We start from the raw sequence: 11,175 nt of genomic DNA, 5'->3' as shown, positions 1-11,175 counted from the left end.
TTTTTAACTTAAAATTCAGCAATTAATTCATTTCAGTGCACACATTCAGATTCAAGCATTCACACTGCAGTTTCTTCAGAAAATGCACTTTCTAGTTTGAAGTGTTTTTCTGCCTGGCTGTCTGGAGTATAACATGTAATGTTGCTAATGCATAAGATGCTGCACAGTTAAGCATCATGGTTCATTATTTAAGAATGTGATTAATGGTTTAAAAGCTTTGTTGTTGTCTGCTTTCATGAAACGGTTCTCAAATGTAACTTCATATCTGAGTGTTTCTTAACGCTAGACTAGTCGATTAGTCAAATTCTTTTTTCCATGGTTAGTCGACTAAGACATTAGTCCAGGAACATCCTTAGTCTACACGGTTCTGTGTTGACTACCACGAGGTGAAGAAGGTCTCACAGTTTGATGCTTTATCCACACGCTGCATGTCCTGCAGCCAATTTGGATGATCTTAAAATGGTGATCCCGAAAATGGTGCTCCAGATCTTGCCCCTTGGTCGCCCACTGTGACGTATCAAAACTACTCTCTGAGGCAGGTATCCTCACCTGAATATACACCCGGACCAAACTTTAGTTCATCTGAAGAACAATTCATCTTTAATTATTGTGGCTAACAGCTCATATTTCACTTGGAGACTAAACTGCTGTTAAAACTGCATAAATGCACACAACTACTATCATGGAGACTACAGACTGGACCAGATGATGATGATGATGATGGTCACCTACAGTCATCACTGTGCAGCTCCTCCTGGGAGGAAGCAGGAATATGAAGCGTTACGTGGATGTGCAAGGAGCCACACTTAGTGCGTCCTAACTCCCCAAACAGGAAGTGAAGAAAACAGGGAAACAGGATGAGTTTCATACTTAAAAACATTTAATTTGAAAGCTTTAACAGGAAACACTGCACTGCTTTTCAGAATAAAATGAGAAATTGTTACAGAAACATGTTCATAATAAAAGTTTGCTCTCCATTATCTTAGATCTGAGTACTGGGTCTAGATTGCTTCCACCCTCACGTTGGGCATCACCAGACTCTCAAAACATTAAAAAAATGAACACAGAGGATTGTGGGAAGTCTGGCACTGCACCAGGAGTCACACACAGGCTGCCAAAATAAAGGTTTTGACCAAATATTTCTTTGTACAAGTTTTCACTTTATTCACATAAAACTGATGATGTCATCACTCAGTTTGTTTGTTTTTAATTCATAATTTTCAACAAAAACAGCAAACCAGTCAAAAATAGTGCGGGCTGCCAAAAAAAAAAAAAAGAGAAAAAAAAAGGGAAAAAAAAGCAGTGCAGGCTGCCAGGAAGTGATGTCATCAGATCACCTGCGGTACCGCCCCCTCTCCTTGTCCCTCTCTCTTTCTCTGTCTCTATCCCTCACTCGCTCTCGCTCTCTGTCACGGCGCGGGCCACCACGCTCACGCTCACGCTGACGCTCTCGCTCCCGCCGGCTGCTCACCACTGCCTGCGTCCGCCGCAGGAAGTCGTCCACTCGCATGTCGTAGTCGTGCTGTATGATGGAGGAGGGTGAACAAAAACAAAAAAACAGTAAGAGGCTGTGCTGATCACTAATCAATACGCCTGATTGGACTGAGTGAACTTACTGGGCTGGACGTGAAGGCGCGGTGCTGCGGTGCTCGTTGCTTATCTCTGAAGCGAGGGGGCGGGGCCTCGTGTGGTGGCAGGGGTGGGTGGTGATGATGGTGGTAGGCCTGGTGAGGGGGAGGCGGTGGGTGGCTGTGGTGGTAGTAGGGTGGATGGTGTGGGGGTGGCTGCTCCACGCCGGGATAGCCCGCCTGATGACACACGTGGCATCATCATTAGATCAGTCTGTAGTGACTTTAATAAAGGCTTTTAATCTGAAAATTCTCAGGCAACATCTTAAAACACAGAAACAGTTTCCTGCTTCCAGGTAAAATCCATGTTTTCATCATCCCTCACAGGCAGGAACAATCGATCAGAACGTGATTAATAACCTATTCATACCAGAGTCTGCCAGGGCGCTGGGGGGCCGACACTGTGGTGGTAATCCCTCATATACTCGTTATAGGACTGAAACAAGAAGGACAAAGGTGAACACAGGTAAGGACACAGCTAAACACAAGAAAACCTCTTCCTGTCTGAAATGCAATGATCTGCATGTGATATTTGTGATGATTACGGGCTGTTTTTAATGGAAAGACTGAATCATTTACAGTTTTATTCATGTTCACCCACACCTCTAATCAATACTAATCAGACTAATCAATAAACAATCAGTGAAGTGATAACTAATCAATGAAGTGAAACGTTTGGACCCACCCCATTAAGAAACACGTCTCGTCTTACGCCAGAAAATCGCCTGGAAAGAGAACAGATTCATGAGAAATTCAGACTTTCAAATTTTATTATTATTTTTTTTAATTCAAGATGAAAGTTTAGATCCTTTGAATCTTCACTTTATCATGGTGGAGGAGTTTCTGATCAATATATGAAGGGACTTGTAGGTGGCCGAGTTTAGCCTGGATGCGGTCCTGTGGGTCTGTGAGGACCTGCCTGGGTGTGATGGTTGGGTATAGACCACCTGCCGTGGCCGTGGTAGTTGGGCGCCAACCACAGGGGCAGACCTCAGCAGTCTGGTCCCAGCAGCCCGGTCCCAGCAGCCCATGCCGACAACAGGAATGGAGGACGTCACATTTGTGGTATGGAAGGAACCCGAGCAAGCACGTGAGGCTGAGAAGCCAGCTCAGCTTCTGGAACTGGAGTTCGGCACCTGGATGTTTAGGGGTTCCTTCATGGACTAGAGTTGTTTCCTTGACTGAGCACAGAGCAGCACCTCACCCCAAGAAACATCTAGGAGCTCCACTTTAATTCTGCCAAGGGCAACAACAATGTCACCTCGATCTGGCACGATTGGGAAGAATGACCTGCTCGTCCTGAACCTGAGTGATGTTTTGTTATTGGTTTGTCTATAACGAACACCATGTTTGAACATAAGGGTGTTCATACGTGCATGTAGCACCAGGACGCCCGAGGTGGAAGATCTAATGATCAATTTTGTAATTGTATCACCAGATCTAAGGCCTCAGGTGAGGAGAGGAGCTGAGGTGTGAACTGATCACCACCTGATGGAGAGTTGGATCAAATGAGGATGATGCATGGAGTTGTGGCTGTAAAGTGGTTGGTACCTGTCGTCTGGTAACCCTTTAACCATATGGTGAACAACAGAGGAGCTATCGAGCTGAATAGAGTCCTTTTGAGCTTGCAATACTCTGGACGTATAGTTGGAGGTGGAGGAACACCTCTGAGGATCTCCTAAATTCCTCTGCAAACCATTCCAGAGAGGAAGCAGAGTCTGCAGATCAGGTGCATGACTTGCCCATCACAGTAGCTAAAAGACTTCCTGGATTTGTCCCCAGTTCTTGCATGTCATGCGCCAGTCTTGGTTGAAATACCCACCAGTAACTCTGGACTGACAGACTTTGGTGATGATCCCCTTTGTAATAAGGTGAACCAGAAGGATCACAGCTGGGGATATACCTGGAAAGTCTAAGACTGGGTACAGGAGAGTCTGCTGTCAGCTGAAACTCAGATTCAGGAGGAACAGCGCAGCGTTTGTTCTGGATGTCTGGTCAAAGACATTTGAAGATGTGATGAAGTTTCTAATATCAGTCTGATTACATCAACTCAGGGTCTAAGAGGAATACAGAAGAAACCCGATTCCAGGTGTGTCTCACCTGTCCACTGGCTGGCTCCTCAGGTCCTGGATGAACCCTAAAAGCACGACACATAAAGTTCGGTTGAGGTGACAGTGAATGGCAAACACTCAGGTAACAGGTGTGTTCGACACCTGCACCTGAAAATCTGAGTCTTAGTCAGCTGTTTAAATGGAAGCTGCACATTAACCTGCTCGCTGGCTGAAGTCTGGTGGACCGTCAGGTCGCGGTCGCTTCCTGCCGTGGAGGTCATACTCTTCGGGTCGACGCCTACATAAACAAGTCCACAGGTAAGACACACACATGCACTCAGGTACACTCCATCTCACACACACACACACACACACGCACACAAACACACAGACCAATACAAACCGGATACTTCCTCAGATCAGACTCCAACACAAGAAGAAATCCCCCACCCTCCCCCAAGTCCGTTTTCACACACAAACTCGAACTGCAACACAATCAGCCGCTCTGTGTGGTTCACCTGTGACTTCACCTGACGCTTACCTGCTATGCTCTCACCTGGACGAATCAGATATCACACAGGTCTAGTAACAGAAAGCTTTGAGGATAAAGACAGACTGATTTGGACATTTACACCAGGTGACACCTTCAATTTGTGCGTAGAAACAGCTTCTTTGTCTGTAACATGATGTTTAAACGCAAGAAAGTCAGACGCTGGTAAAGACCCTGTTCCGGCCCTATTCAAATCCTGTTCTGATCCTATTCCAGTCCTATTATGAACATGTTTCAATCCTGTCCTGGTCCTATTCTAGCCCTGTTCAGATCATGTTCCATTCCCATTCTGGCTGAATTAAGGTGCTGTTCCTGCCCTACTCTGGTCCTTTTTAGGCCCTGTTCTGATCCGGTTCCAACCATATACCGATCCTATTCTCATTGTGCTCTGGGCCTATTCCAGTGCTGTTCCAAATTTGTTTTGGCTTATTTTTAATCAACTGATGTCCACACAGAATCTCCTGTTTTAAAAGTTTCACTTTGAAGGATGAAAACAGAATCTGCAGTCTGACAAAGTCTCACACACACACACACACACACACAATTTAAAAAAAAAAAAAAAGAACAAATGAAGAAGAACCTCTGAAAGGGACAACATACCGCTTCTGCTGCGTATGAGGGAGGGGCAACACTTAAAAAAAAAAAACAGTTTTTCTCCTCATCAGTCCATGTTAAAGGCTTTTATAAACCCTCTTATTTTGAAAAGGTGAGGGGTGATGATGATGATGGTGCAGTCCTGTCAATCAATACACAAAGCCCCGCCCCGTGAGCCCTGCCCCGCCCCTTCCAGACCAGCAACAGTCCTTAAACAGAAATGACAAACTGCGTCGTCTTTCTGTCGCTCCGTCCATTCGATTAATTTTATGCTCACTTCATTCGTCCATCAGAGCGACACACACACACACATCGACAACCAGCTCGCCGTCCTGTGTGTGCGTGCCAGTGGGAGGAGAGGGGAGGAAGAGGGGAACATGACTGTCCTTTCATGTGGGGGAGGGGTCACTTTTTTCAGTCCAGGGGTATTTTTTTTTTTTTTTTTTTTTTTCAGTCTTTTAGGCACCTGCAACTTTACCTCATACAACCAGAGGGAGCCCCGCCCCCAACACACCACACTTCTCATTGGATACAGTCCAGAGGCCTTGCCACAACACACAACCTTACTGGATACAGTCCTGAGGCCCCTCCCCTTTAGACTCACCACACCTCAGTGGATACAGTCCAGAGGCCCCGCCCCCTCCTGACCAACCTGTAAAACCCGGTCAAACACCTGAAACAGTCCATTGGGGTCTCAGATGCTCCCTTACTTCCTTTATTAGTTCTACCTCGCTCACCCTCCCACCCTCTCCTTCGTCAGTCCAGCCAGTGACGCTCGTCCTTTCTGCTTTTATTCTGAAAGGGTCAGCTTCAGTCCAGCTAAAAATTTTCACTTTTTAACCTCTGAAGTATCAAAATCCTGCGAAGACAAAGAGCTTCAAAGGACAAATTTAACAACAACAAAACTTCAGCTCAGCTACGTAAAGACTACAGACCTAAAAAAAACAAAACAAAATTCAGCTAAAAATTACAAAATAAAACAAAGAGATGTTGCTCAGCTCACACTTCAAAGGAAATGAAACTCAAGTGAAGGGTTAAACTTCCTCTGTGACGTCAGCTGTTTAACGCTTGTCGAGGACTTCACTTCCTGCCTGACTTTAACACCTCGACCAAAGACGCAGAGTGAGGCTTCGCTCCGGGAAGCTCCAGACTGGAAAAATAACAACCAGAGAGCCAGCAACGCGAGCCACGGGAAAGCTAGCCGCCAGCTAAGGGCAGCGGCTGTCTCCGTCGTCCAGCATCAGGTGGCGCCGTGGTCACAGCAGAAGAAGAAGAACAGGAAGCGGGAGGAGGAGCTTGGTGATTGGCTAACCTTCCCGGTTCACGTTGTGGTGGTCGGCCCCGAGGCCGCGGCTCCGATGGTGTGCGACGTTTGTGACGAATGCGGCGAGCCACCTGGTGAATGTCCACACTCTCATCCAAAGGAAACAGGGCACAGAGCTGAGCACCAATGTCCGGCTGGATCTCCTGAAAGAGACACAGATTTGCATCATGTGATAGAACAGGAAAACATGATTCGTAATAGAACAGTCAGCTGACCTGGCCGTCACGTCCAATTTTCACCGGCTTGTGTTCGTTCCAGGGGTTGGAGAGGTGGGCGGTCTTAATGAAAGGAAGCTCCCTCCTGAAAAGGAAATAAAAAAGAAGACAACACTGAATGAAGTAGCCAGCAAGCAGCAAGCAAGGGCATCAGCGGTGAACCATCACACAACACGTGAACTACATCTATGCAGAGGTGGCTCCAGAGGTTCACACCTTCAGCAAACGTCATGGAGGCAGAGTCCCAAAATCCACCAACCCAAAAACACAGAGCAGCCTGCTGTGGCGACTCCTGGCGTGAAAGAGGGGGGAGCTAAACATAGCTCAGTGAATCTATGTAGAAGTCAAACGACTGGCCGACGCGGGGTGCATTAAAAGCGATGTGCACGCACATTTATAGAAACGTACACGTTGATTTCACTCTACATCAAACCAGGGGAGCAACTCTAGAGTACATCTTACTTTCAGGTTGCAGGAAGTATAAGCTAAAGAGCTGACCTAAGACATGGACACACCCCAAACAGCAGCCAGCCAGCCAGGGATTTCACGTTTCACAGGTAGTTATTTTCAAAGCCAATATCCTCAATCTGTTGGTCAAAGCCCAGAATCGACCCAATACCCTCTGCACCCAGTTCATCCATAAAATTTTGTCCATAAAATTTAAAATCAGAACCGGAGACCGAGATCAGTCTAGGAGAAGTCAAACACTCACCAGGAACCAATAGAAATGGAGTATAAACCTACTGGATGGAGCTGTTTACCTGCAGAGCCAGTCAATCTTAAAGACTCCTCCCAGCATCTTGGCATTCATTCCAGCAGGGAGCACCCAGTGGATCGGAGAGCCACCATGATGAGACTCTGACGCCAAACGAGCGAAACCTGAGGACAAGACAAAACAGACCAATCAGAGTTAAGAAGAGGATAAGGTGAATAAGGTGAACAGACAACGACATATGATACTGAAAACCTCTTTTCCTCATACCTTGGAATTTTCCACTTTCCCTCACAGAGAAGATGAGAACGACGCTCCTAGCTGAGCGGAAGGCAGCATTGAGCTTCTTCTCGTTCACCGGCAGTGTCGACCAAACACCCTGTAAACACCAGAAACACCAATTCATCCTCAGCTATCAGAACAAAACGGGGAACAACACAGGGGGGTGACAGGGAACAACACAAGGAACAACACAGACAACACCTGAGGAACGATAGAGAATGATGAAAATTGAGGGGAACAACAAGGAATGACATAGGGGAGAACAGGCAACAACACGAGGAACGACACAAACTACACTGGGGAAGACACGGGAAAGAGGGAACAATGAGGGGAACAACACAAGGACACGGGGTGACAACAGAAAATGACAGTTGGAACCATGAGGGAGGTGACATGGATTGAAAAGGGGAACAATGGGGAACAGCGAGGGGGTCAACGTGTACCTTAGCTTTGGCCAGCGACACATTCTCGTGGTTGTTGCTCTTAATGAGGAAAAATCGGGCATCTCTCAGGATATAACGCAGCTTGCTTGTTGGATCTACAACAACACAGGAAGTAGCTGTAATCTGATTACTTCCAACTCAGTAGAGTAAAGGTATAAGTGGAGTAACGGGTAAGTAACCATGGAATATTGTCCTTACTCTCCATGCCTTTACGAACTGCACGGACCGACGATGACAGCTTCTCCCGCTTCTTTTCTGAACCTTTCAAAATAAAAGCAGTATTTTCAAACATTACGTCATCTTTTTTTTTTTCTCCTTGAAGAGAAAAATGTACATTACTATCTCTATGGTTACCTGAGGCCTCGGAGGCGGAGCCTGAGTGTGCTGACTCGCCATCATCAGAGAAGCTGACAGAGGAGGCGGAGCGTGAATCACCAGCCTCGCTACGTGTGTCATAGTCATTGCCCTCACCACCACGACGGTCGTACTCTTCTTCTTCCTCCTCATCCTCCTCCTCCTTCTCTCCTTCCTCTTCCTCCTCCTCCTCCTCTTCTTCTTCCTCCATACCTTCTTCCTCCTCTTCCTCCTCTTCCTCCTGGTCATCTTCCTCTTCCTCCTCTACGTGGGAAGCTGCGGGGGAGGAGCTGCCCGATGCCTGTTCTGAGCCGTATTCTGCTCCTGTCTCGTCCTCTGATTGGTTCTCCTCCACATGGGGGGAGGGACTTGCTCGCCGCTCATCACGGCGTAACTTCTGAAGACAAACAGGAAGTTAATACGAATGGCTGGAAACCGTTAAAAGTATACTTTTAGTGTAAGCAGTACCTGACTCAGACCCTCCAGGCCTCTCTGGGACTCTCGCCGTCTTGCGTCCTCTCCTCCACGGCTCCTGGTCACCTCTCGGGCCCCACGTCTCCCCTTTCGTTCATCATAATACTCATGACGGTAAGTGGTGGAGTGCCGGCCGCGAGGGCTCGTTGCCTTTTTAGAGGAGGACAGAGATGGCCCTGGAGCTCTCTTATTGGAGGATGATGACCTAGAAGTACCGTGGCCTGACGAGGAGCGGAGCCTCTTTATATCCTGGCTGTCAGAACGCTCGCTCTTCCTCTTCGTACCTGACAGACAGCGATGAGGGCTTAATAACACGCACAATTTTTAATAACTTAGGTCAGGAATGTTCGTGATACTGTCTAGTAGTGTCAGTATGTTTAACAGGCTATAGTAACATCTGTAGTACCTTTAAAATACTCTCTATAATACTGTCTATCTTCTTTAACTGTCTGTGGTATTCTCTGTAGTACCGTTTGTAGCATTCTTTGTAGTGCTGTCTGTGGTACTGTCTGTAGTGTTCTCTTTAGTACTGTCTGTACCTTTCTTGTCGCTGATGTCACGCTCTGTCTCGGGGTTGTACAGCTCGTCATCTTGATCAGGAGCTTCAGTCAGTAAATCTTCCAGAACGTTCAGCTCTCCATCTGAAACCACAGACACACACACACATGTGAGAAGGACAGGAAACGCACACCTGGCTGATCAGGCTGAAGGAGGACTCTGTTATTGTCTGTCTGTGTTGGTATTTATAGACCAAAGCCTGTGTGACACACCTGCTGATATATCAGATTTGATTTCTCACATCTGAAGAATGAAAGTTAACAAGTAAACCTAGAGAAACCGCACACCTATTGGACCCCACAAACAACAATCAGTTCATCTTGGCACAGCCGGGGACAATGTAAAGTAAGTAGTCCACAATTTGTTGACCCAATAAAAGTACATTTGTAAACATATCATGTCGGAAAGGACTCATAACTAACTCCACATGAATGTTAGAGAGACCCATCGATGTTACACTAACATATCTGTATCGCCCCTAAAAACCAGCTGAGCTCTGGTACAGACAGAGTGAAGGATTATGGGTAACCTACATATTTACACATAATCAACATCAGTGTCGTGATATGCAAGTAGAATGTTGACTTGGTAAAAAGCTGGCCTGAATGGGAAACGGAGCGAATGGAGTTGAATAGGAAGAAGCAATTTATTGTTTATTGTTTTTAACCCTTCACACAGGGTTCAGATCCAGGTTTTCTTCGAGTTAGGTTTTATTAAGCCACCTAAAGCTCCAGTCAAAGACTTCAGCTATCACCTAAGGTGGTTATAAACATGTTCTGTTAAACCAGGCTCTCTCCTTCAGGCTTTGAGTATGTGCACACATTACATGACTCTTCATCAACACAAAACAATCCCTGTGAGTGTCCCCTGCTCCAAATGTTGTTATTATCAGATAATGATGATAAAATAGTGATTAAAAACCTATAAGAAATAAATCTGGAGCTTTGTTCATAGCTTTCAGGAACAAGCTGCTCAAACAAAATCTCCGCTGCCCATAAAAGCATCAGAGGAAACTGAACATCACCTGGCCCTGTCCATATGAGCGATTTAGCATCAATTACCATGGTGTTTTAGCAGGTAAACAGAGGAAACTGACTCGTTAACTCTCTCGTCGTGTTTACGCTCCTCTGATCACTGCTGGATTTAGCCACACGTCTCAGCCAATCAGAGGGCAGCGGCTCTGTACCAGCCTGTTTACCTGTAAACAATCTCCCCTAGTTCGCTTTTATGCGATCAGATGTGTCGTTAAAATCGACCAAATCATTGACCCCTCACCCCCGAACACGTCAGAGCTTACTGTGGCCCAAAACGAACTAGGTTCCGGTTCCACCTGTTCTCAGGCGTGCTTAAAGCGGCCTCAGCTGTAAAATCAGCAGTTTTCTGATCGGAGTCTGATGCAGTGAAAGCGAGCCGCTCATCAGCGTCGTGATGGATCAAACACGAGCTGCTAACGCACCGACACATCAAATGGTCACGCGCCCGTCAGCAGCAGGGCAATATCTCAGTATCGATCATCATAGTTATTATCGATTAACGATCCGCTCCGAGCGGCATCAAACAAAGGCAGCTCGTGGCTAATGCTAATGCTAACAAAGGTCCTCCTCACTCACCTTTGTCCTCGCGCCGGTCGGCCGCCATCACCGCCGCTGTGCCGCGCGCGCAGGTACCGCTTCAGGTGAAGGTGTAGCTGTAGCAGATTTGTGGGGAAGAAGAAGCTACCGGAGGATCCGAGGGTCAGCAAATGGCGGACTGTCTAACAGTAGCGTCTTCTTCTTCTACTGCTGCCAGCCGACAGGTGAACACCGCCACCTGCCGGGCCGGAGCACTGAGTCTGCACAGGGCACAGAGGGGGGCTGAACGGGATTTCCCAAACCTGAACGTGACCACATCACACAGATAACCAGGAGAAACCACATCACAGAGCATAAAGGTCGCAGGTACACCCGAGAACACACCTGTGTCAGAGAGGGGAGCAGTGGCGGTCCTAGCC

The 11,175-nt window shown here is 47.0% G+C and overlaps 1 protein-coding gene across 2 annotated transcripts; it reads right to left on the bottom strand.

Moving 5' to 3' along the window:
* Nucleotides 1-858: 858 nt before the first annotated feature.
* On the bottom strand, nt 859-10,967 carry ythdc1 (YTH N6-methyladenosine RNA binding protein C1). Of its 2 annotated transcripts, none has more exons than XM_063478974.1 (16): nt 10,796-10,967; nt 9,167-9,268; nt 8,622-8,911; nt 8,154-8,550; nt 7,998-8,060; nt 7,800-7,894; nt 7,345-7,453; nt 7,124-7,241; nt 6,363-6,447; nt 6,136-6,290; nt 3,898-3,977; nt 3,729-3,765; nt 2,314-2,353; nt 1,999-2,064; nt 1,617-1,808; nt 859-1,522 (listed from the first exon to the last, which is right to left on the bottom strand). In XM_063478974.1, the coding sequence occupies exons 1-16, from the start codon at nt 10,821-10,823 to the stop codon at nt 1,334-1,336; spliced, it is 2,046 nt and encodes a 681-aa protein (XP_063335044.1). In that variant the 5' UTR covers nt 10,824-10,967; the 3' UTR covers nt 859-1,333. The 2 variants fall into 2 exon arrangements, with proteins under 2 accessions (XP_063335044.1, XP_063335045.1); XM_063478975.1 differs by having other exon boundaries at nt 8,154-8,547.
* Between the last annotated feature and the right edge of the window lie 208 nt (nt 10,968-11,175).

Source organism: Pelmatolapia mariae, linkage group LG7 (genome assembly GCF_036321145.2).
Source record: "Pelmatolapia mariae isolate MD_Pm_ZW linkage group LG7, Pm_UMD_F_2, whole genome shotgun sequence".
NCBI lineage: Eukaryota > Metazoa > Chordata > Actinopteri > Cichliformes > Cichlidae > Pelmatolapia > Pelmatolapia mariae.
Note: the sequence above shows the minus strand (reverse complement) of the source record. Positions and strands in the feature narration are given on the sequence as shown.

Bases quoted from the DNA above. Each gene is read 5' to 3' on its own strand.
- ythdc1 (XM_063478974.1), bottom strand. From the start codon at position 10,823: ATGGCGGCCGACCGGCGCGAGGACAAAG. The intron at 6,291-6,362 runs GTCAGCTGACTG...TGTCTCTTTCAG, and splicing joins AAATTGGACGTGACGGCCAG to GAGATCCAGCCGGACATTGG. The intron at 1,523-1,616 runs GTAAGTTCACTC...TCCATCATACAG, and splicing joins GCGCCTTCACGTCCAGCCCA to CACGACTACGACATGCGAGT.